This window comes from Salmo salar, chromosome 05 (genome assembly GCF_965601325.2).
Source record: "Salmo salar chromosome 05, fSalSal1, whole genome shotgun sequence".
In the NCBI taxonomy this organism is placed as follows: domain Eukaryota; kingdom Metazoa; phylum Chordata; class Actinopteri; order Salmoniformes; family Salmonidae; genus Salmo; species Salmo salar.
In genome coordinates, this window is record NC_138295.1 from 17,037,808 (window position 1) to 17,061,241 (window position 23,434).

General features: G+C 41.9%; 1 protein-coding gene across 1 annotated transcript in view; it reads right to left on the reverse strand.

Moving 5' to 3' along the window:
* Positions 1 to 22,813, reverse strand: part of LOC100196502 (cytoplasmic FMR1-interacting protein 2) — a 53,740-nt gene extending 30,927 nt beyond the window's left edge. The window contains exons 1-4 of the mRNA XM_082975082.1: positions 22,634 to 22,813; positions 3,045 to 3,194; positions 2,795 to 2,884; positions 2,039 to 2,116 (exon numbers count right to left, since the gene is read on the reverse strand). Of these exons, the coding sequence (XP_082831208.1) occupies positions 2,039 to 2,116; positions 2,795 to 2,884; positions 3,045 to 3,161 (285 nt within the window). The 5' untranslated portion in view covers positions 3,162 to 3,194; positions 22,634 to 22,813. The remainder of the gene's footprint in view (positions 1 to 2,038; positions 2,117 to 2,794; positions 2,885 to 3,044; positions 3,195 to 22,633) is intronic.
* Positions 22,814 to 23,434: the final 621 nt, after the last annotated feature.

The window sequence follows — 23,434 nt, forward strand, 5'->3', positions numbered from 1 at the left end:
TAGTTTTGATGTCTTCACTATTATTCTACAATAGCTTAAAAAAAATAAGAAAAACCCTTGAATGAGTAAGTGTGTCCAAACTTTTGACTGGTATTGTATATCTCTATAAGATATGTGTATATTTATGTTGTATTATACAGGGCATATTTGTAAAATAGATGTAGGTCTCAATATGTCTACCCTGTTAAAATAAAGACACAGTTTTTATTTAAAAAATGTAATACATTTGCTAATATGGGTAATTGTTAATGGGACAATTGATGGCTACAACTGGTGCACATTAATGTTAAACTTATCGTTCCATTTATCGTTATCGCATCAATTCAGGCAATTTATCACGATACAGAGTTTTGTCCATATCGCCCAGCTCTACCCCTAACCTTAACATTTATGGGGATGACAAATGGACCCTGTGTGTCCCAAATGGCATCTATGGGCCCTGGTCAAGAGTAGTGCACTACATAAGGAATAGGGTGCTATTTGGGAAGCAAACAAATTATGTGTCCCTGAGGCTACAAATTCAGCTCTAATACATTATAACACCATCAACAGCTTGGTTCCCTTTCTGGCTGATATACAGGTAACTGCCAAAATAAAGGAAACACCAACATGAAGTGACTTAATAGGGCGTTGGGCCACCATGAGCCAGAACAGTTTCAACCTTGACGTAGATTCTACAAGTGTCTGGAACTCTACTGGAGGGATGTGACACCATTCTTCCACCAGAAATTCCATAATTTGGTGTTTTGTTGATGGTGGAAAATGCTGACTCAGGCGTGGCTCCAGAATCTCCCATAAGTGTTAAACTGGGTTGAGATCTGGTGACTGAGAGAGCCATGGCATATGGTTTACATCGTTTTCATGCTCATAAACCCATACAGTGACCACTCCTGCCCTGTGGATGGGGGAATTGTCATCCTATGGGGGCAGTTATGGTAGCCAAAATAATGACATGCCCAGCATTTTTAATACATGACCCTAAGCATGATGAGATGTTAATTGCTTAATTAACTCAGGAACCACATCTGTGTGGAAGCACCTGCTTTCAATATACTTTGTATCACTCATTTACTCAAGTGTTTCCTTTATTTTGGCAGTTAACTGTAAAGTAGACTGTGGTTGTAGAGTGGTGAGTGACGTGGTAAAAATAGACTCATTTGCATGTTTATGGTTGAACTGTTGAAGTGAGAACAAGACAGATGAGGAACGTGTGGTGAAGTCAAGGGTTATTGAAAGAACACCCTTCACCCTTCTAATTGCAGAATAGGCTTGGGCGGTATACCATATACCGGAGTATTTGGAAATGGCCACGGGATGGTTTTTCAGTACCTCTTTAGTTTGTTAATACATTTGAATATTTGTTAGTACTTTTTATGTAAATACCTGCAGTCAACTTGTGCAATATGTTGCGTTCTTCATTTCACCTGTCGCATTTTTCCTCATGAAGCTTACTGGTATTCCCCAGTCACGTGGTGTTTGTTTACAAGCACACAACGACGAGAGACCGGAGCCTTTTGAGTCACTCAATGTTGTGCAGCACACGCCAGGTGATCTAGTTACAGTATGGAATTCACAACTAAATGTTTGCCAGCTAGATATCTTATAACTATTAAGTTAACAGTCTAAAATGTGCTAAATGCTCTGCAGTTGTGCATTTTGTTTGCTAATTTAGTAGCTAAGTGGTTAGCTTCTTCCAAAATCAAGCATCACTTGGTAACAGCAGAGAATCCCCTTCTGGATCAAGGGCCTTGCTGTCTTATATTTGTTTTGTTCGTTCAGCAAACTGTGAGTAGCATTTTTTAGTTACTAGTATACCTTTATGAGCTGGGATGTCTGTCCTGCAAATACTTTATGTCAGAGAATGTATAAATCCTTCGCAATGCGCTTGTTAGCATTATCTTTGGGATACCGCCCAAGCTTATTGCAGAGTACCTTTTCTTTGTTTATGCTTTCACTATCTTGTGATTGTGTGAAAGTGAGGAGAGAGAAATAAAGAGAGAGAGACAGTGACAGAGAAAGAGCGAGAAAGAGGAGTTACCTGTGGTATAGCTCTTGAGCAGCTTCTCCAGGTGTAGAGCATGACAGCGTACTCATGGCCCTCCTCCAGCATCTCATTCTGGCGAGAGAGAACAGATATAGGGGTTATACGCATTAAACATACAACACAGACCATCCTATTGATTCATTTTCACAAGTATGTTTCAAATATAAAATTGTTATTAAAATAGTGTGTTATAAAATGCTTGCTGTGTAATATCTCCTCACACTTGCATTCACTACGGTGAAAATTCTCTAGTGTGAAATACAATTCTCTAGACAAATGAGGAACCTCAGGTCTCTGTTGGAAAATAGATAATTTATCTGAATGGAACTTCCTGATTTAAAAGTTTATTTAAGGAGACAGTTTCCTCCTCTGTCAGTCAAATCACACTCCCTATTCATTACATTCAGGAAGAGGTCTAGCCTAGTGACTGCCTGATTCATCCCTCAGTGGTGTGTGTGTGTGTGTGTGCAACTGAAACCGCTAACAAGGCCAAACCCTCAGTGCAGAAACGACAATAAAACACGCAAACACCAAAAACACAAGGCTCTTTTGTGGTGGGTGTGTGAATGTGGGGATGTGTGTGTGTGTTAGCCAAGAGTTGAGAATAATGATGCTAAGGATCTGAGAACCATTCCCTAACTGTTCCCATTGAAAAACTAAAGTATCCTGTGTCCACAAAGCACAGAGGCCCTGTTCCAAACCGTTCCCTCGGCCCTGTTCCAAACCAATCCCTCCCGGTTGCTTCCTCACCATGCTAGAGTGGACAGTAGCCTGCTCGATATAGCGAGCTATCCCGGTCACAAACGCATTCCTGTCCTCAAAGTTTGTGTCGAAGTTAGCCTAGAGAGAACAAGAAAGAGAGAGTTTAGTACTCTTGCAATTAATTAGAAAACTCAGACGTGTGTGTGTGTGTGTGTGTGTGTGTGTGTGTGTGTGTGTGTGTGTGTGTGTGTGTGTGTGTGTGTGTGTGTGTGTGTGTGTGTGTGTGGTGTGTGTATACCTGGTACATGATGGATGAAGGTGGAGGTTCGATGCAGGGCTGCTGGTCAGGGAGGGGCAGCTCCTCCAACAGATCCACATTAGACAGAGCATCCTCCAGGGTCACGTGGGTCGTCATGGCTACAAGAGGTCACTCACACAACTGGCCAGTCTGGCAGAGACAGAGAGAGAGACAGAGAGAAGCAAACCACAAACTCTCAGTAAAAAAGAAAAGAAAAGAAAAAAGAGGACAAATCCCAATCTATAAACTAGTATAGATTCCTTCCACCAGGAGAACTGTCATACATTGGCTGGTATTCACTCTCATTTCCTCTTTAGGAACCACTTGCTACAGCACATATATCTGTCTGTGCACCTGTACATCTGTCTGTCTGTCTATAACCTGTACGCCTGTCTGTGTGCTTCCCTGTCTCTCAACACAGTGTGGGGACGTGTGGGCACTGGGCATGGCATGTTTCCCTTTTACAACTGGCAGATAAATGTCATCAGACAAACAGCCTTTGTGACACCATGAAAAGACAATAGTGAGAACAAGACATGTTGTAATGCTAGACAACGCTGTCATTCTTGAGAGAGAGAGAGAGAGAGAGAGAGAGAAGTAAATTGCCTGTGTTTAATTGTCATTCAGACATGATACTACTGAATGTTGCGTAGCACACTGGTATACATGATGGTATCATGTTCTGTCTGCTCTGCACTGAAACCAAACTGCTGAGTACGCTAATTCACATGCAGACAGGTAGGTCATTAACACTTGCCTGAAGATTGACAAAAATGGTGCTGAAAGGCACACCTATAGCTTACCAAACAGCACACCAATAGCTTACCAAACAGCACTACGGAAAGGCACACCTATAGCTTACCAAACAGCACTACGGAAAGGCACACCTATAGCTTACCAAACAGCACTACGGAAAGGCACACCTATAGCTTACCAAACAGCACTACGGAAAGGCACACCAATAGCTTACCAAACAGCACTACGGAAAGGCACACCTATAGCTTACCAAACAGCACTGCTGAAAGGCACACCTATAGCTTACCAAACAGCACTACGGAAAGGCACACCTATAGCTTACCAAACAGCACTGCTGAAAGGCACACCTATAGCTTACCAAACAGCACTACGGAAAGGCACACCTATAGCTTACCAAACAGCACTACGGAAAGGCACACCTATAGCTTACCAAACAGCACTGCTGAAAGGCACACCTATAGCTTACCAAACAGCACTACGGAAAGGCACACCTATAGCTTACCAAACAGCACTGCTGAAAGGCACATCAATCAATCGACTACACTATTGCTCTCTTGCACACAGAAGCCTTGTATACCTGGATTGTCAAGAAGACCATAGACCCTTACAGCCAGTCTGGTCTGGGTCTGAGCAGGAACAGTGTGTCTATGTCCCAAATGCCACCCTATTCCCTACATAGTGCACTATATAGGAAATAGGGTGGACGACACACTGTGTCTGGCCCGGGGCTTAGCCTTTACATCATGTGCCTCTCAGGAGTGTGTTTTTAAGTCTGATCTGACAGACAGGGATTGACACGCCTGATAAAAAATTAAATTAGCCCAGCTAACAATTCTAGGGAGAGAAAACGTTTTTGTAATGTTACCTGTAATGTTCGAGTGTCTCGTTTTCTGTTAGTAAGGGGAACGTTCTATGTTAGCAAAAACCTTCTGAGAACATTTTTAGCATGTTTTGGTGTTGAAGTTAGGTGTCACACCGAACTTCTCTAGAACGTGGTTACAATGTTCTCAGAATTTTCTGAGGGAGAATATTACATCAACGTTCCACCAAACCATGGTTGCCATGTTATCATAAAATACAATATTAAATGTTCTAGATACGTTTCATGGGACGTTACAAGAACATTCATGTGTCCAGTTTTCTGAGGTTTAGAAAAATATTCCATAGGGCCTCCCGAGTGGCGCAGCGGTCTAAGGCACTGCATCGCAGTGCTAGAGGCATTACTACAGATCCAGGTTCATTCCCAGAGTCCCATAGGACGGCGCACAATTGGCCCATCGTCGTCCGGGTTAGGGGAGGGTTCGGCCGGGTGCCTATAGTCTAACCCCGGTCCCCAGTTGAACGGTGTATCCTCTGACACATTGGTGCGGCTGGCTTCCGGGTTAAGCTGGAAGGTGTTAAGGTGCGTGGTTAGACGGGTCATGTTTCGTAGGACGCATGACTCAACCTTCGCCTCTCCCGAACCCATTGGGGAGTTGCAGCGATGATACAAACATTCCATCAATGTTCCACACAACAACAACAACAACAACAACAACAACAACAAAAAATCACCGAAAAGTCTAACGGAATTACTGAAACTGAATTGGCTACAAGGGCAAATCATAATAGTCACAAACCAGAGTTGGGTGAATCCTAATTTGAGATCTACACACACTCCTAACTCATATTTATGCATAACTGATGCATTGATAGTAGGTCTGTCCCCGACTAAAAAAATAATCTTGGAGGAAAGTTTTAAACGTGTATTTTTCCATACATGTGACTCGTTTCAGGAAACTAGGGGTATGTTGCGGCGTACTTCACAGGAGAGGCATTTGAACGTAAACATTTCTTGTTATCAAAATACGTTTTTTGGCAGGAATGTCTTCTGGAACATGTGAACTTTCATGTGCCTTAATAACAAACTTGTATGCCATCTGTAAACAAGATCACAATTGTTAAATTATGGGACTATTTGATTTAGCCACAGAAAAAGTCAGGAACCTTCCTACTACCCATGATTGGTTGAAATAATGGATGGGCTGGACATGCCGAAAGATGAGCTCGGATAGGTCTGCCATGTAGGTAGTCCTTTCTAATTCAGCTTTTTTGAAAGATGTCATGAAGAACTGCAAAAGTGTTGCTAATGCTCTCCACTTTCTAGAGGACTGAGTTTTGAAATCAGTGGAATACCTGGTGGAAGCAGAGTATTATACTGCCCTACCAAGCAAAAAGGCTTAGCTGCACATTTAGTCAAAAGAGAGTTAGTCATTTTTGCTACATTAAATACAGGCTTAATCATGTGGACAAGTATCCTGCCTCTATTGTATTGTGTTTTGGAGAAAATGGGGTCATATTAACAGTAACTGCAATAAGTTACTGTGAAACCAAGGTAAATAAAAGCCCTTTTTCTCAGTTCCCTGCTATGAGCAGTTACTGCCTTTCTGCTTGGTGGGGCAGTATAGCTAAGGAGAAAATGCAGGCGTTTGATTGTAAATATGCGGATGAAATCTTCAAATTTATGGCAACCATGACAGAGAGGGAGAAGTGTTCATCCATGTATACGGACAAGAGTCTAGCTAGCTACATTTTCAAACATAAATTGTTAGGAAGTCGTTTTCATTGCAAGTTACAGCATACTGTTAGCTAGCTAGCTAACGTTAGCTGGCTGGCTCGTTAGCTAATGTTACGTGTATGATCTGTGTAGCAATATTATTTGTGTCTCATACCCATTTGCATTGCTAATTATAGCCTAATGTTAGTTAGCTAGCTAACATTGAATCTAGTTGATTAGCTTTAGCTACCTGCAGATTCATGCAGGGTAGTAACATTATGAATTGGGATTATGGTTCATTGTTTAGCTAGCTAGCTACATACAGTATCTACACAAAAGATTCCACTATGCAAGTAACCATTTCCCTGTACCGTTTACACCTTCTGTATCCTGTGCATGTGACAAATAAACGTTGATTTTATTTGATATAGTGTGTGTTTACTAGAGACAGTAATGTGAAGAACAACATGACCTGCACCAAAGTCAAATTAGGATACATTAGGCCAACGAGACAATGCCCAAATTGTTCTGGTAGAATGCCCTGCTTTTATTTCGTCACACTCACAACCGTAAGGCATTTTCTGTAATTAGCTTGCTATTAACTTAAAAATTATGATCTTGTGGTGAGTTTATTTTCCTGTAATAATAAATACAAATTAGCTCAAGTTAAGACGTTGTCAGCTATATATGATCATTACTTGAACTGACTAGTCAGCTAACATAACGTTTGTTAGCTAGCTAGCTAACTAGAAACTAACCAAAACATTGTTGCTTTAGTTGCCTGGTTTGCTAGATTGACATATACTAAATTCATTTTCAAACGGATGGGTTTATTGGTGTTAAAATACACCAGTTATGGTCTTTCGGACCACCAGGCTACTGATGTCATGCAGTCATTTTCTGTATTTATACTTTTTCATAACAACAATGACAAGCTTGATAGACTGTTCATGATGTCACTGCGACAACTATGCGTAATCAGGTGTGCATACTTACTCAACATTGACAGGAGCGCTCAAACGAAAAGACAATGACTAAATTGACAAAACACACAAGATAAACATTGGTTGGGCGCTCTGCAAATGTGTCCACTCCGACAATAAGAACAGTAAAAGACTGGAATAAAAATGTATTGAATGCTTTAACAGACATTACCGTAACTAAACAAACATTGTAGATTAGAAATTATAAGAATTAAAGGTAAATATACTACTGGTGATATGTAATGGGGAATTGATAGACACTAACAATCAAACGCAAACAATTCAAACAATGAAGTTATGAAACAATTAATGTGCACAAATTAGCTTGAGAGCGCATTCTGGAAAGAGATGTGCATTGTGCAGCCACACCCCTTCTTGGACTGAGCCATCCCCGCAGCCTCCGCTACGGATCAGTCCTCGGCCTCCGCTACGGATCAGTCCTCGGCCTCCGCTACGGATCAGTCCTCGGCCTCCGCTACGGATCAGTCCTCGGCCTCCGCTATGGATCAGTTCACTGAGATGGACACTGACAGGTGTCTCGTGTGCCATTAAAAAAAACTATATATTATAGATATATATAAGTCAAAAGTTTGGACACATCTTCTCATTCAAGGGTTTTTCTTTATTTTTACTATTTTCTACATTGTAGAATAATAGTGAAGACATCAAAACTATTAAATAACATAAGGAATTGTGTAGAAACCAAAAAAAAGTGTTAAAATCAAAATATATTTTATATTTGAGATTCTTCAAAGTAGTTACCCTTTGCCTTGACAGATTTGCACACTCTTGGCATTCTCAACCAGCTACACCTGGAATGCTTTTCCAACAGTCATGGAGGAGTTCCCACATATGCTGAGCACTTGTTGGCTGCTTTTCCTTGACTCAGCTTTTCCTTGACTTTCCTTGACTCAACTCCTCCCAAACCATCTCAATTGGGTTGAGGTCTGGTAATTGTGGAGGTCAGGTAATCTGATGCAGCACTCCATCACTCTCCTTCTTGGTCAAATAGCCCTTACACAGCCTGGAGGTGTGTTGGGTCATTGTCCTGTTGAAAAACAAATGAATGTCCCACTAAGCGCAAACCATGCTGGTTAAGTGTGCCTTGAATTCTACATAAACCATCGACAGTGTCACCAGCAAAGCACCTCCACACCTCCTCCTCCATGCTTCATGGTGGGAACCACACATGCGGAGATAATCCGTTCACCTACTCTGCATCTCACAAAGACATGGTAGTTGGAACCAAAAACATCAAATTTGTACTCATCAGACAAAAAGACAGATTTCCACCTGTCTAATGTCCATTGCTCTCTTCTTCTTCTTATCGGTGTCCTTTAGTATTGGTTTCTTTGCAGCAATTCTCTTCTGAACAGTTGATGTTGAGATGTGTGTTACTTGAACTCTGTGAAGCATTTATTTGGGCTGCAATTTCTGAGGCTGGTAACTCTAATGACCTTATCCTCTGCAGCAGAGGTAACTCTGGGTCTTCCTTTCCTGTGGTGGTCCTCATGAGAGACAGTTTCTTCATAGTGCTTGATGGTTTTTGGGACTGCACTTGAAGAAACTTTCAAAGTTCCTGAAATTATCCGGATTCACTGACCTTCATGTCTTAAAGTAATGATGGACTGATGTTTCTCTTTGCCTATTTGAGCTGGTCTTGCCATAAAATATGGACTTGGTCTTTTACCAAATTATTACACCTTTATTTCAACAAGGAACACAGACTGAGACCAAGGTCTGTTTTACAGCTGGGTCCTGCATATACATGTTTACACATACACTTTAGGTACAATGATTAAAACACTAAAACAAGACAAACAAAACCATCACAGATAACACAAAAAAATACAGCAACAGATTTCATTTACACATAGGTTATTCTACTAACAGCACAAGAACTTGCATTACCCGAAACAGTTACAAGCAATACAAAAATAAAAATGCTCCAATAAATATTTAAAATGAGCACGGGGGACAAGAGTCTCAAGTTTAAGTTTAGTCTGCAGGCTATTCCATAGGCAAGGAGCGTAACAGGAAAAGGCAGCCATACCCAACTCTGTGGAAATTGCATGGGCCTCAAGTGTAATCCATGCTTGAGACCTGGTTTTAGGAATTCTAATTCTAATATTGGTGAGTGATGATAAATAAGAAGGTTGATTATTCAGAAGTGATTTATAGACAAACACGAGAGCATGTTGTTCTCGTCTCACGGACAGTGAAGTCCAACCCACATTTTGATATAAAACACAGTGGTGAGTTCTGTAGCTAGCACCCGTAATAAACGTAAGTGCGCAATGATAAGTAGCATCCAGCGATTTAAGTGTTGATGCCGTAGAATGCATGTAAATAATATCCCCATAATCTATAACAGACATAAAAGTAGCTTGCACAATTTGTCTTCTATTTGTAGAGGACAAGCATGTCCTGTTTCTATAGAGGAAGCCTAGCTTGATTTTTTGCCGTTTACAAAGTTCGTCAACATGCATTTTAAAAGACAGTTTATCATCCAACCATATCCCTAAGTATTTATATGCAGAGACCTGATTAATTCGAGAACCATCTAAGCTCGTAAGTGCAAGTGTATTTTCAACCAACTTTTTGAACCTATTAAAAAAATCATAAAATGTGTTTTCTTTGCATTTAAAACAAGTTTCAGCTGTATAAAAGACCCTTGTAATATTTTAAAATCTGTCTCCAATAGTGATAATGCTTGGTCAGCCGTTGAAGCGATAGAGTACATGACAGTGTCATCAGCATATAAATGAATTTGACACTTTCTTATCTCATCACCGATATTGTTTATGTAGAGAGTGAACAGTAATGGACCAAGTATAGAACCTTGTGGGACCCCTTTAACCAACTCCAATGGCTCTGACTGGATGCCGTCGACTCTAACAGCCTGACTTCTATCCTTTAGATAGTCATGAAAGCAACGACAAACATCCAATCCCAGTCCTATTGACGACAGCTTACCCAAAAGTATCGCATGGTCTACAGTGTCAAAAGCTTTAGATAAATCTATGAACAAGGCGGCACAGTACTATAGGGCTATCTTCTGTAAACCACACCTACCTTGTCACAACACAACTGATTGGCTCAAACGTATTAAGACGGAAAGAAATTACACAAATTAACTTTTAACAAGGCACACCTGTTATATGAAATGCATTCCAGGTGACTACCTCAAAAAGCTGGTTTAGAGAATGCCAAGAGTGTGCAAAGCTGTCATCAAGGCAAAGGGTGGCTACTTTGAAGAATCTCAAATAAAATATATTTTGATTTGTTTAACAATTTTATGGTTACTATATGATTCCATATGTTGTTATTTAATGGTTTTGATGATCTTAACTATTATTCTACAATGTAGAAAATAGTAAAAAGAAAAGAAAAACCCTTCAATGAGTAGGTGTGTCCAAACTTTTGACTGGTACTGTATATAATATGCTACTGCTCAACAACAACAAAAATCTCGGTTGACCAACAGCCTAACGACAAGTCGAATAATTCAGGTCAGTCCTAATTGATAGATAATGTGGAAATCTCAAATACGCACAGATTGGCAATCTGTGTCATGTAGTGGGAGTGGGGGAAAAAATAAGAGTAGGAGGGGAAGGAGGGTGACTGAGTGTAGGAGGAGGAGTGACTGTAGATGGAGGAGGAGGGGGACTGAGTGTAGGAGAGTGACTGTAGACAGAGGAGGGGAAGGAGAGGGGCTGAGTGTAGGAGGAGTGACTGTAGACGGAGGAGGAGGGGGACTGAGTGTAGGAGGAGTGACTGTAGACGGAGGAGGAGGGGGACTGAGTGTAGGAGGAGGAGTGACTGTATACGGAGGAGGAGTGACTGTAGATGGAGGATGAGGTGGGGGGCTGAGTGTAGGAGGAGTGACTGTAGACAGAGGAGGAGTGGTGTGGAGGCTGTGCTTTGGCAAAGTGGGTGGGGTTATATCCTACCTGTTTGGCCCTGTCCGGGGGTTTCATCGGATGGGGCCACAGTGTCTCCTGACCCCTCCTGTCTCAGCCTCCAGTATTTATGCTGCAGTAGTTTATGTGTCGGGGGGCTAGGGTCAGTCTGTCACATCTGGAGTATTTCTCTTGTCTTTTCCGGTGTCCTGTGTGAATTTAAATATGCTCTCTCTAATTCTCTCTTTCTCTCTCTCGGAGGACCTGAGCCCTAGGACCATGCCTCAGGACTACCTGGCTTGATACTCCTTGCTGTCCCCAGTTCACCTGGCCGTGCTGCTGCTCCAGTTCCAACTGTTCTGCCTGCAGCTATTGAACCCTGACCTGTTCACCGGACGTGCTATCTGTCCCAGACCTGCTGTCCCAGACCTGCTGGAACCCTGACCTATTCACCAGACGTGCTACCTGTCCCAGACCTGCTGTTTTCAACTCTCTAGAGACAGCAGGAGCGGTAGAGATACACTCAAAGATCGGCTATGAAAAAGCCAACTGACACTTACTCTTGTGTTACTAACTTGTTGCACCCTCGACAACTACTATGATTATTATTATTTGACCATGCTGTTCATTTATGAACATTTGAACATCTAGGCCATGTGCTGTTATAATCTCCACCCGGCACAGCCAGAAGAGGACTGGCCAGCCCTCATAGCCTGGTTCCTCTCTAGGTTTCTTCCTAGGTTTTGGCCTTTCTATGGAGTTTTTCCTAGCCACTGTGCTTCTACACCTGCATTGCTTGCTGTTTGGGGTTTTAGGCTGGGTTTCTGTACAACACTTTGAGATATCAGCTGATGTAAGAAGGGCTATATAAATACATTTGATTTGATTTGAGTGACTGTAGATGGAGAATGGGGGGAGGAGGGGGACTGAGTGTAGGAGGTGGAGTGACTGTAGACGGAGGAGGAGGGGGAGGAGAGGGGCTGAGTGTAGGAGGAGGAGTGACTGTAGACAGAGGAGGAGGAGGGGGACTGAGTGTAGGAGGAGGAGTGACTGTAGACGGAGGAAGAGTGACTAGATGGAGGATGGGGGAGGAGGGGGCTGAGTGTAGGAGGAGGAGTGACTGTAGATGGAGGGAGGAGGGGGCTGAGTGTAGGAGGAGGAGTGAGATAGAGATATATATATCCAAGCCATTCCTTATCATCTCCAGCCCTATACAGGATGAGAAGCTAGTTTAAGGCACGTGTCAAACTCATTCCACAGAGGGTGGAGTGTCTGCGAGTTTTCGCTCCTCAGTTGACATTGATTGATGAAATAAGGTCACTAAATAGTAAAGAACTCCCCTCACCTGGTTGTCTAGGTCTTAGTTGAAAGGAATAAGGAAAAACCTGCAGACACTAAGCCATTCATGGAATGAGTTTGACACCCCTGGTCTGAGGAGAGCAGTGAGAGTAGAGAGATGTGGACATTAATTCCTTTGTGATATGCATTTATGACTGCTTTTGAGAGTCAAGTTTAGATATCATGCAAATAAAGCACATTTGAGAAGCAAAAAGTAAGTGTGATAGCAAGAAAGAAAGGAGAGAGAGAAAGTGTGTCACGTCCGGGTCACACAACTCAATGGGTTTCCCTCGGGGCATCCTCAAAATTTGCTACCATCCTCGCCTCACTGAGCGCACGAGGCACACACACAGAGTTTGTGAGTGACATAGTGGAACACAGACAGAGGAATTCATATTCAGGGAGAGATGAAGGTTTGGACAGTGTGTGTGGGGGTGGGGGCACACAACTATCCCCCCACTACAACAGTAACTCCCTCATGATGTCACAAATCTCCATTCCAACCAACTAACAACAATACACACCTCATGAATATTCCTGAGCAAAATACATTTGGGAGGTCACATGACCCAACCTAGTGACAGATTCAGAGAAAAGAGAGGCCCCTTTCCTCAGGCTTCAATAAACTCTAGGTAGTGTAGTGGTAGTGTAGTGTGTAGACTACTATCTATGGTTGGGATTGAAGGTGGTGGTTATTGATAACTGGCCATGCAATCACCAATGAATCGGTGCTCAGTTTATCACTTCATTGTTCAAGAACTGAGAGGGCATAAACCAATAGGACTGGAAACAGGGGGTCAGATAGCATCTATATTAAAAACAGTGATGATGTCAGCCCGCGGCAAGTGTAATGGCTACCCACACAATTGGTTAACAGATTGGTTGATGAAATACGCACATTCCTTCATCTTTCAGTAGCTTCAGCCCAACTTCACACACACACACACACACACACACACTCTGTCCATCTCCAATAAGTTACCAAGGAAAGGGCTAGCCCATATTAATATACAACGCATTCAGAAAGTATTCAGACCCCTTCCCTTTTTCCACATTTTGTTACGTTACAGCCTTATTCTAAAATGGATTAAATGAAAAATGTCCTTATCAATCTACACACAATACCTCATAATGAGAAAACGAAACCACAGGTTTTTAGAAATGTTTGCAAATGTATTAAAAATAAAGAACAGAAATACCTTATTTACATAAGTATTCAGACTCTTTGCTATGAGCCTAGAAATTGAGCTCAGGTGCATCCTGTTTCCATCAATCATCCTTGAGATGTTTCTACAACTTGGTTGGAGTCCAACTGTGGTAAATTCAATTGATTGGACATGATTTAGAAAGGCACACACCTGTCTATATAAAGGTCCCACAGTTGACAGTGCATGTCAGAGCAAAAAAACCAAGCCATGATGTCAAATCTTGATCCAGAAATTATAAAAAATTATCGGCCTATATTGAATCTTCCATTCCTCTCAAAAGTTTTAGAAAAAGCTGTTGCACAGCAACTCACTGCCTTCCTGAAGACAAACAATGTATACGAAACGCTTCAGTCTGGTTTTAGACCCCATCATAGCACTGAGACTGCACTTGTGAAGGTGGTAAATGACCTTTTAATGACGTCAGACCGAGGCTCTGCATCTGTCCTCGTGCTCCTAGATCTTAGTGCCGCTTTTGATACCATCGATCACCACATTCTTTTGGAGAGATTGGAAACCCAAATTGGTCTACATGGACAAGTTCTGGCCTGGTTTAGATCTTATCTGTCGGAAAGATATCAGTTTGTCTCTGTGAATGGTTTGTCCTCTGACAAATCAATTGTAAATTTCGGTGTTCCTCAAGGTTCCGTTTTAGGACCACTATTGTTTTCACTATATATTTTACCTCTTGGGGATGTCATTCGAAAACATAATGTTAAATTTCACTGCTATGCGGACGACACACAGCTGTACATTTCAATGAAACATGGTGAAGCCCCAAAATTGCCCTCGCTAGAAGCCTGTGTTTCAGACATAAAGAAGTGGATGGCTGCAAACTTTCTACTTTTAAACTCGGACAAAACAGAGATGCTTGTTCTAGGTCCCAAGAAACAAAGAGATCTTCTGTTGAATCTGACAATTAATCTGGATGGTTGTACAGTCGTCTCAAATAAAACTGTGAAGGACCTCGGCGTTACTCTGGACCCTGATCTCTCTTTTGAAGAACATATCAAGACTGTTTCAAGGACAGCTTTTTTTCCATCTACGTAACATTGCAAAAATCAGACATTTTCTGTCCAAAAATGACGCAGAAAAATTAATCCATGCTTTTGTTACTTCTAGGCTGGACTACTGCAAGGCTCTACTTTCCGGCTACCCGGATAAAGCACTAAATAAACTTCAGTTAGTGCTAAATACGGCTGCTAGAATCCTGACTAGAACCAAAAAATTTGATCATATTACTCCAGTGCTAGCCTCCCTACACTGGCTTCCTGTTAAGGCAAGGGCTGATTTCAAGGTTTTACTGCTAACCTACAAAGCATTACATGGGCTTGCTCCTACCTATCTTTCCGATTTGGTCCTGCCGTACATACCTACACGTACGCTACGGTCACAAGACGCAGGCCTCCTAATTGTCCCTAGAATTTCTAAGCAAACGGCTGGAGGTAGGGCTTTCTCCTATAGAGCTCCATTTTTATGGAATGGTCTGCCTACCAATGTGAGAGACGCAGACTCAGTCTCAACCTTTAAGTCTTTACTGAAGACTTATCTCTTCAGTAGGTCCTATGATTAAGTATAGTCTGGCCCAGGAGTGTGAAGGTGAACGGAAAGGCTGGAGCAACGAACCGCCCTTGCTGTCTCTGCCTTGCCGGTTCCCCTCTTTCCACTGGGATTCTCTGCCTCTAACCCTTTTACAGGGGCTGAGTCACTGGCCTACTGGTGTTCTTCCATGCCGTCCATGGGAGGGGTGCGTCACTTGAGTGGGTTGAGTCACTGACGTGGTCTTCCTGTCTGGGTTGGTGCCCCCCCTTGGGTTGTGCCATGGCGGAGATCGTTGTGGGCTATACTCGGCCTTGTCTTAGGACGGTAAGTTGGTGGTTGGAGACATCCCTCTAGTGGTGTGGGGGCTGTGCTTTGGCAAAGTGGGTGGGGTTATATCCTGCCTGTTTGGCCCTGTCCGGGGGTATCATCGGATGGGGCCACAGTGTCTTCTGATCCCTCCTGTCTCAGCCTCCAGTATTTATGCTGCAGTAGTTTATGTGTCGGGGGGCTAGGGTCAGTCTGTTACATCTGGAGTATTTCTCTTGTCTTATCCAGTGTCCTGTGTGTATTTAAATATGCTCTCTCTAATTCTCTCTTTCTCTCTTTCTGTCTTTCTCTCGGAGGACCTGAGCCCTAGGACCATGCCTCAGGACTACCTGGTATGATGACTCCTTGCTGTCCCCAGTCCACCTGGCCGTGCTGCTGCTCCAGTTTCAACTGTTCTGCCTGCGGCTATGGAACCCTGACCTGTTCACCGGACGTGCTTGTTGCACCCTCGACAACTACTATGATTATTATTATTTGACCATGCTGGTCATTTATGACCATTTTAACATTTTAACATCTTGACCATGTTCTGTTATAATATCCACCCTGCACAGCCAGAAGAGGACTGGCCACCCCTCATAGCCTGGTTCCTCTCTAGGTTTCTTCCTAGGTTTTTGGCCTTTCTAGGGAGTTTTTCCTAGGGAGTTTTTCCTAGCCACCGTGCTTCTTTCACATGCTTTGCTTGCTGTTTGGGGTTTTAGGCTGGGTTTCTGTACAGCACTTTGAGAATATCAGCTGATGTACGAAGGGCTATATAAAAATAAATTTGATTTGAAAATTTGAAATGAATTGTCCGTAGAGCTCAGAGACAGGATTCTGTCAAGGGACAGATCGGGGGATGGGTACCAAAAAATGTCTGCGGCATTGAAGGTCCCCAAGAGCACAGTGGACTCCATCATACTTAAATGGAAGAAATTTGGAAACACCAAGACTCTTCCTAGAGCTGGCCGCCGAGCCAAACTGAGCAATCAGGGTAGAAGGCCTTGGTCAGGGAGGTGATGGTCACTCTGACAGAGCTCCAGAGTTCCTCTGCAGAGATGGGAGAACCTTCCAGAAGGACAACCATCTCTGCAGCACTCTACCATTCAGGCCTATATGGTAGAGTTGCCATACGGAAGCCACTCCTCAGTAAAAGGCAGATGACAGCCCGCTTGGAGTTTATCAAAAAGCACCTAAAGGACTCTCAGACCATGAGAAACAAGATTCTCTGGTCTGATAAAACCAAGATTGAACTCTTTGGCCTGAATGCCAAGCGTCACGTCTGGAGGAAACATGGCACCATCCCTATGGCGAAGCATGGTGGTAGCAGCATCATGCTGAGGTGATGTTTTTCAGCGGCAGGGACTGAGAGACTAGTCATGATTGAGGGAAAGATGAACGGAGAAAAGTACAGAGAGATCCTTCTCCCCCAATTGCTCAGTTTGGCCAGGCGGCCAGCTCAAGGAAGAGTCTTGGTGGTTCCAAATTTCTTCCACTTAAGAATGATGGTGGCCACTGTGTTCTTGGGGACCTTCAATGCTGCAGAAATTTTTTGGTTCCCTTCCCCAGATCTGTACCTCGACACAATCCTGTCTCGGAGCTCTACGGACAATTCCTTCAACCTCATGGCTTGGTTTTTGTTCTGACATGCACTGTCAACTGTGGGACCTTACATAGACAGGTGTGTGCCTTTCCAAATAATTTCCAATCAATTGAATTTACCACAGGTGGACTCCAATCAAGTTGTTGAAACATCTCAAGGATGATCAATGGAAACAAGATGCACCTGAGCTCAATTTCGAGTCTTATAGCAAAGGGTCTGAACACTTATGTAAATAATGTATCTGTTTTTTTTATATATATATAAATTTGCTAAAATTTCTAAAATCTCCTCTTTTCGCTTTGTCATTATGGGGTCTTGTGTGTAGATTGCTAAGGTTTTTTATTTATTTATCCATTTTAGAATTAGTCTGTAACGTAAAAAAAATTGTGTTGAAGTGTTGTGGTTGCAAGTTCACCTGACTCCTCTAAACCTCCTCTTTGGGGTGCTGCTATAGGCCGACAAGTGCTAACAGCGCTGCTAAGTGCTAACAGCGCTGCTAAGTGCTAACAGCGCTGCTAAGTGCTAACAGCGCTGCTAAGTGTGCTGCTAAGTGCAAACAGTCAGTATTTAGATAATAAGTGTGCAATGCTTGATAATGTGTGTGATAACAGAGAGTTATATTTTTTACCAATAGTGTTGGATCTGTCACATCTACTTGCATTGATCATATCTTCACTAACGCCGCATTGCTTTAATCCAAAGCAATATCAGTTTCCATTGGCTGTAGTGACCATAAGGGGAAAGGGGATACCTTGTCAGTTGACCAACTGAATGCGTTCAACTGAAATGTGTCTTGTGCATTTAACCCAACCCCTCTGAATCAGCGAGGTGCGGGGGGCTGCCTTAAATCGACGTCCACATCGTCGGCACCCAGGGAACAGTTGTTATTGGGGGTGAACTGGAGCAGAACGGTTGATTTTCCCACATTGCCGGCTTAGGGATTCGAACCAACTACCCCCCGCCCCTTACTGCTGGGAGCCAAATTCTTCACCCACAGTCTACTCTAGTAATCCTCAAATAATTTAAGTACTTGATAGTTAAATGCTTTGTCCGGCACACTGAGAAGATCCTACATTAGTCTAATTTCTAGCCAAACACTTAAGAGAAATTAGGACTAATGTAGGATCTTCTCAGTGTGCCGGACAAAGCATTTAACTATCAAGTACTTCAAGTATTTGAGGATTACTATAGACTGTGGGTGAAGAATTTGGCTCCCAGCAATAAGGATTTTTTTAATGAAGGACAGAAAATGACAATATAACTGAATGTTTACATTACCAGAGCATAATGAACAACTGAGTGTGAACACTATTTACAATCTAAAATGCAAAGATGACAGCATTTTGGCAATAACAAGGAAACACAAAGTGCCAAAGGTTGGGCCTAAAGTAATACAAAATAAGTGTGTCCCCCCACAGGCGTGGAAGGAAGCTAAAGTAATTCCACTGCCTAAAAATAGTAAAGCACACTTTGCTTGCTCTAACAGCCACCCAATCGGTTTGCTGCTTGTTCTTAGTAAACTGATGGAGAGGATCGTGTTTGACCAAATAAAATGCTATTTTTCAGAGTACAAATAAACTACAGACTTTCAGCATGCATATAATATAGAGAAGGGCACTCAACTTGTACTGTAATGACTCAGATGACAGATGATTGGTTAAAAGATATAGATAATAAGATAACAGTTGGAGCTGTATTGTCAGATTTCAGTGCAGTCTTTGATGTTATTGATCATAAATTGTTATCACATGGTTGGAGAGTTATTTATCCAATAGAACCCAGATAGTGTTCTTCAATGGAAGCTTCTCTAACATTCGATATGTGACCGACCTGCTCAAAAATTTTAAATAGTGTTTTTTACATTGGATAAAAGTAGAGACTCGGAGCTACAAAATGGTATATCATACACTACAGTTAAGGAACAATGGGAAAATAATTCTGCTAGGAAAGTTGATTAACTTGTAAACTCACTTTTGAGAAAATGGCCATTAAATGTTTTGGTACTACTATTGGAGAGCCCTTCTTTGTCTACACCCATTCAGCATCGTTCACACCCGCTTAAGCTTTAGCCCCACCCATCTCTTTAAGGGTTGATCTGAGTGTTCTGTAGTAACAACAGCAGTCAAGCACCCAAGCTAACTAGCTACTTCCAAACAAATGAGAGAACACCCCACTCTGACCATTTTACTCCCCCTGGCAGAGCTGGTAAGGCTATTTTGATGTTATCCAGAGCGTTGGTGACTGTAACTGTGCTGCTGGCAACAATTTAATTACGCTTTTTTGCCGACGTTTACTGACACCGGCCATATTCATCAGTTATTCTGCGCTCTGGCACACTCAGAGGAGAGTGAAATCAGAGTAGATGACCAGACTGAATTTACAAACGTATACAAAATGGTTAACAATGAACCATAATCCCAACTCATGACGTTACTACCTTGCATGAATCTGCAGGTAGCTAACCAACCGGATTCAATGTTAGCTAGCTAACAGTCTATAGCTAGCCAAGCAAATGGCTCTGAGATACGAAAGATCATACACGTAGCGTTAGCTAGCGAGACAGAAAGCTAATGTTAGCTAGCTAACAGTACACTTTAACTTGAAATGAAACCACTTTCTGTCAAAATTAGAAACATGTATTATTTGAAAATGTAGCTAGCTAGACTATCATTCATGGATGGATGTGTCTCCTGTCGGATGCCCTGGTTGCCTTTAGTTTGAAGATGTAATCCGGAGACAGGTGTTTTCTCCATCTCCTTAGCTATCATACTCGAATTGCACTGACTTCAAAACTCGGTCCTCCAGAAAGTGGAGAGAAACACTTAGGCAGTTTTACTACGCGATACATGTAAAAAAAATCTTTAAAAAAAGAGCCGCGTTAGACAGGATTATGTCCAGCCCACCCATAATCTTAGCAAATCATGGCTAGCGGGAAGGTTGCCCAACTTTTTCTGTGGCTAAACCAACTAGGCTCGTAATTTAACAATTGTATTTGTATTTACAGATGGCATACAAGTTTGTTATTAAGGCACATGAAAGTTCACATGTTCGAGAAGGCATTTCTGCCAAAAACTTTTTTTAATCAAAATGCGTTTTATGTTCAAACGGTTCTCCTGTGAAGTAGTGACCCACGACATACGCCTAGTTTCCTGAAATGGGTCACATATGTACAGTGCGGTGTCCCTCAGGGCAGTTGCCTTGGGCCGTTACTCATCGCTATTTGATTTGCTACTGGTCTTACACAAAGGTAGAATGGCTATGTACGTGGATCAATCCATATTCTACATGCCAGCACCAAAAGCCAGTGAGCTCACTGAAATTCTAAATAAGGAGTTACATTCAATATTCGAATGGGTGAATAATAATAAACTGGTATTAAATACATCTAAAACTAAATGCATTGTATTTGGTTCAAAACATTCTCTAAGACCTAAACTGGAGTTGTACATAAAGGGTGTGACCATTGATAAAGTTGAGGAAGCTAAACTTCTAGGTATAACATTGGATGGTCATTTACCATGGTCAAGTCATAATGACAAAGTTGTTGTGAAGATGGAGAGAGGTATGTATGTTACATAAAAAGATGTTCTGCATTTTTGACACAATCAATCAACTGTACTAGTTGTCCAGGCTCTGTTTTGTCCCATCTTGATTAATGTCTGGTAATATTGTCAAACAATTATAGATTGTCTACATAATCAAATAACATTCAGCTCAAACAGTTGTCTTGTTAGTCATTGCATTTCAAATGTGTGTGACTGTCCTTGTCTATCAGTGTTTTGTTGCTTGTCATGTTTTGTGTTTTTTTTTGTGGACCCCAGAAAAAGTATCTGCTGCTTCTGCAAAAGTTAATGGGGATCCAAATAAACAAATCTTTCAAGTATTACAGTCAAACAAAGTAAAATGGTTATTAATTATTTGAGAGGTGGGGGAAAAAACATTAACTTGAGGTTAGAGAATCGATAGGCTACATAATGGAAGACTGTGTACCTGCCATCCGTGCATCAGGCTAGACCAGCATCATGGGTCTGGATTGGAAGGACACATCTTACAATGAACATTTGTCTACGTTGATATTTGGAAACCTGCCTTTTGTCAATGAAGTGATGCTTAACGAAAACAATGTAACAAATTGCTGATAGCCCACTTAAAGTCCTATTAGAAAATATACTTAACAAAAATATAAAACGCAACGTGCAACAATGTCAAATACTATGCTGAGTTACAGTTCATATAAGGAAATCAGTCAATAGAAATAAATGTATTATGCCCTAATCTATGGATTTCACATGATTGGGCAGGGGCATAGCCATGGGTGGGCCTGGGAGGGTATATAGGCCCACCCACTTGGGAGCCAGACCGAGCCAATCAGAATGAGGTTTTCCCCACAAAAGGGCTTTATTACCCCCCCCCCCCCCCCCCTTAAACCGATGTTGGAGTTGGCTTATGATGGACAAATTAACATTACGTTCTCTGGCAACAGCTCCGGTGGACATCCCTGCAGTCAGCAAGCCAATTGCATGCTCCCTCAAAACTTGAGACATCTGTGGCATTGTGTTGTGTGACAAAACAACACATTTTAGAGTGGCCTTTATTTGTCCCTAGCACAAGGTGCACCTGTGTAATGATCATGCTGTTTAATCAGCTTCTTGATGTACCACACCTGTCAGGTGGATAGATTATATTGACAAAGGCTAAAATGATCACTAACAGAGATGTAAAAAATGTGTGCACAAAATTTGAGAGAAATAAGCTTTTTGTGCATATGGTACATTTCTGGGATATTTTATTTCAGCTCATGGGACCGGCACTTTACATATTGCGTTTATATTTTTGTTCAGTGTATGATAGAAAAATCTAAACTATAAGGAATTTAGTCTACGGGTAGAGCACACGTTAAAGAGCTAACCTCCACTAGCTGTAGCCAATATATCTATCAGAACATTAAATGTTACATTTTAACTATAAAATAACAATTGGATAAATGTTGTATGTTTTATTAAGACAATCAAATGTATTGTGTGATATTCATATCACCCGTAGTCTCTTCATGTAAAAATTAAGAAAACGCATTTTTTTCCTATAGCCACTGCCACCCCACCCATCTCTCGTAGTATGACGCTATCAATACACTGCCCGAAACAACGGGGGGGTTCATTCACATCACGGAATAAGTGAATAGGCAAACGGTCGCAAAAATGAATGATCGAATCCGATGCGTTTGTTTTCAATGTAAAAAATAAAAAATAAACAGACGTTAATTGCTTCCAATGGTAAAATGATGGTGCACCATGCAAGAGAGGGGAAACACCGCAGGTTCTCTACATCCATCGCAGCCTCCCGTCGAGAAGCGAGCGTAGGCTACCCGCACATATTTGCCGTGTGCTGGCAGCATATTCCGTTACATTTTGCACTTACCTGCAACTTGCATGTCCGTCCAGGAAAATTTGGGCGGACAATGTCGAACTCCGCGACGAAAATCCAATGTTTTACTGACGTTTTTTCTGGCCTTTTCCCCGACAGATGATCTCGCTTCTCTCAGCGCCTATCCGTTATAATCCACCCCACACAAAGAGCAGAAAATGGCTGCAAGTGCATTTCCTTAAAGAGACAGTTACTCACCCACAGGCAGGAGGATGGAACTGTGGCGCTGAATATGGCCAATGTTGTTGCACAGACCAACACTACCTTGCGATGAAGCGTTTGTATCGTCAAAATGAAACAATGTATTTGCAATGTCGCCTATCTATCGCTATTCTCTACAAACTATTCCCCTTGAAATTATATCATAGCCATTAGGACAACATTGAAACGTGCTTCACATTCTTCCCCATTTCAATTTGATTGGATGTTGCTTATTTACCATGCACAGCACACGCACCTCAATGACCCGGTTTCCAGGACAGATGGTGTCAAACTGAACTTTGATCACATCAACTGCACAGGATACAGCGTCCAGTCCTTGACATAACTGTATAGGCCTAGTATGCCATCTTAGAGGCACATGTGTTTTTAGAAGAAAACTAAATATTTTGAGTATTTCATTCAGTCACCTTACAATGGATTGTATAGAGATTTAATAGAATAGCCCTGAAACTGCATAGGTACCCTACTGTATGGAGTTATCTATATCAATCTACTCCTGTATATGTCGATCTATCTCTATTTATCTAGTATATTCATCTACATACATCCATACTCCCACAGAGATCGTATATG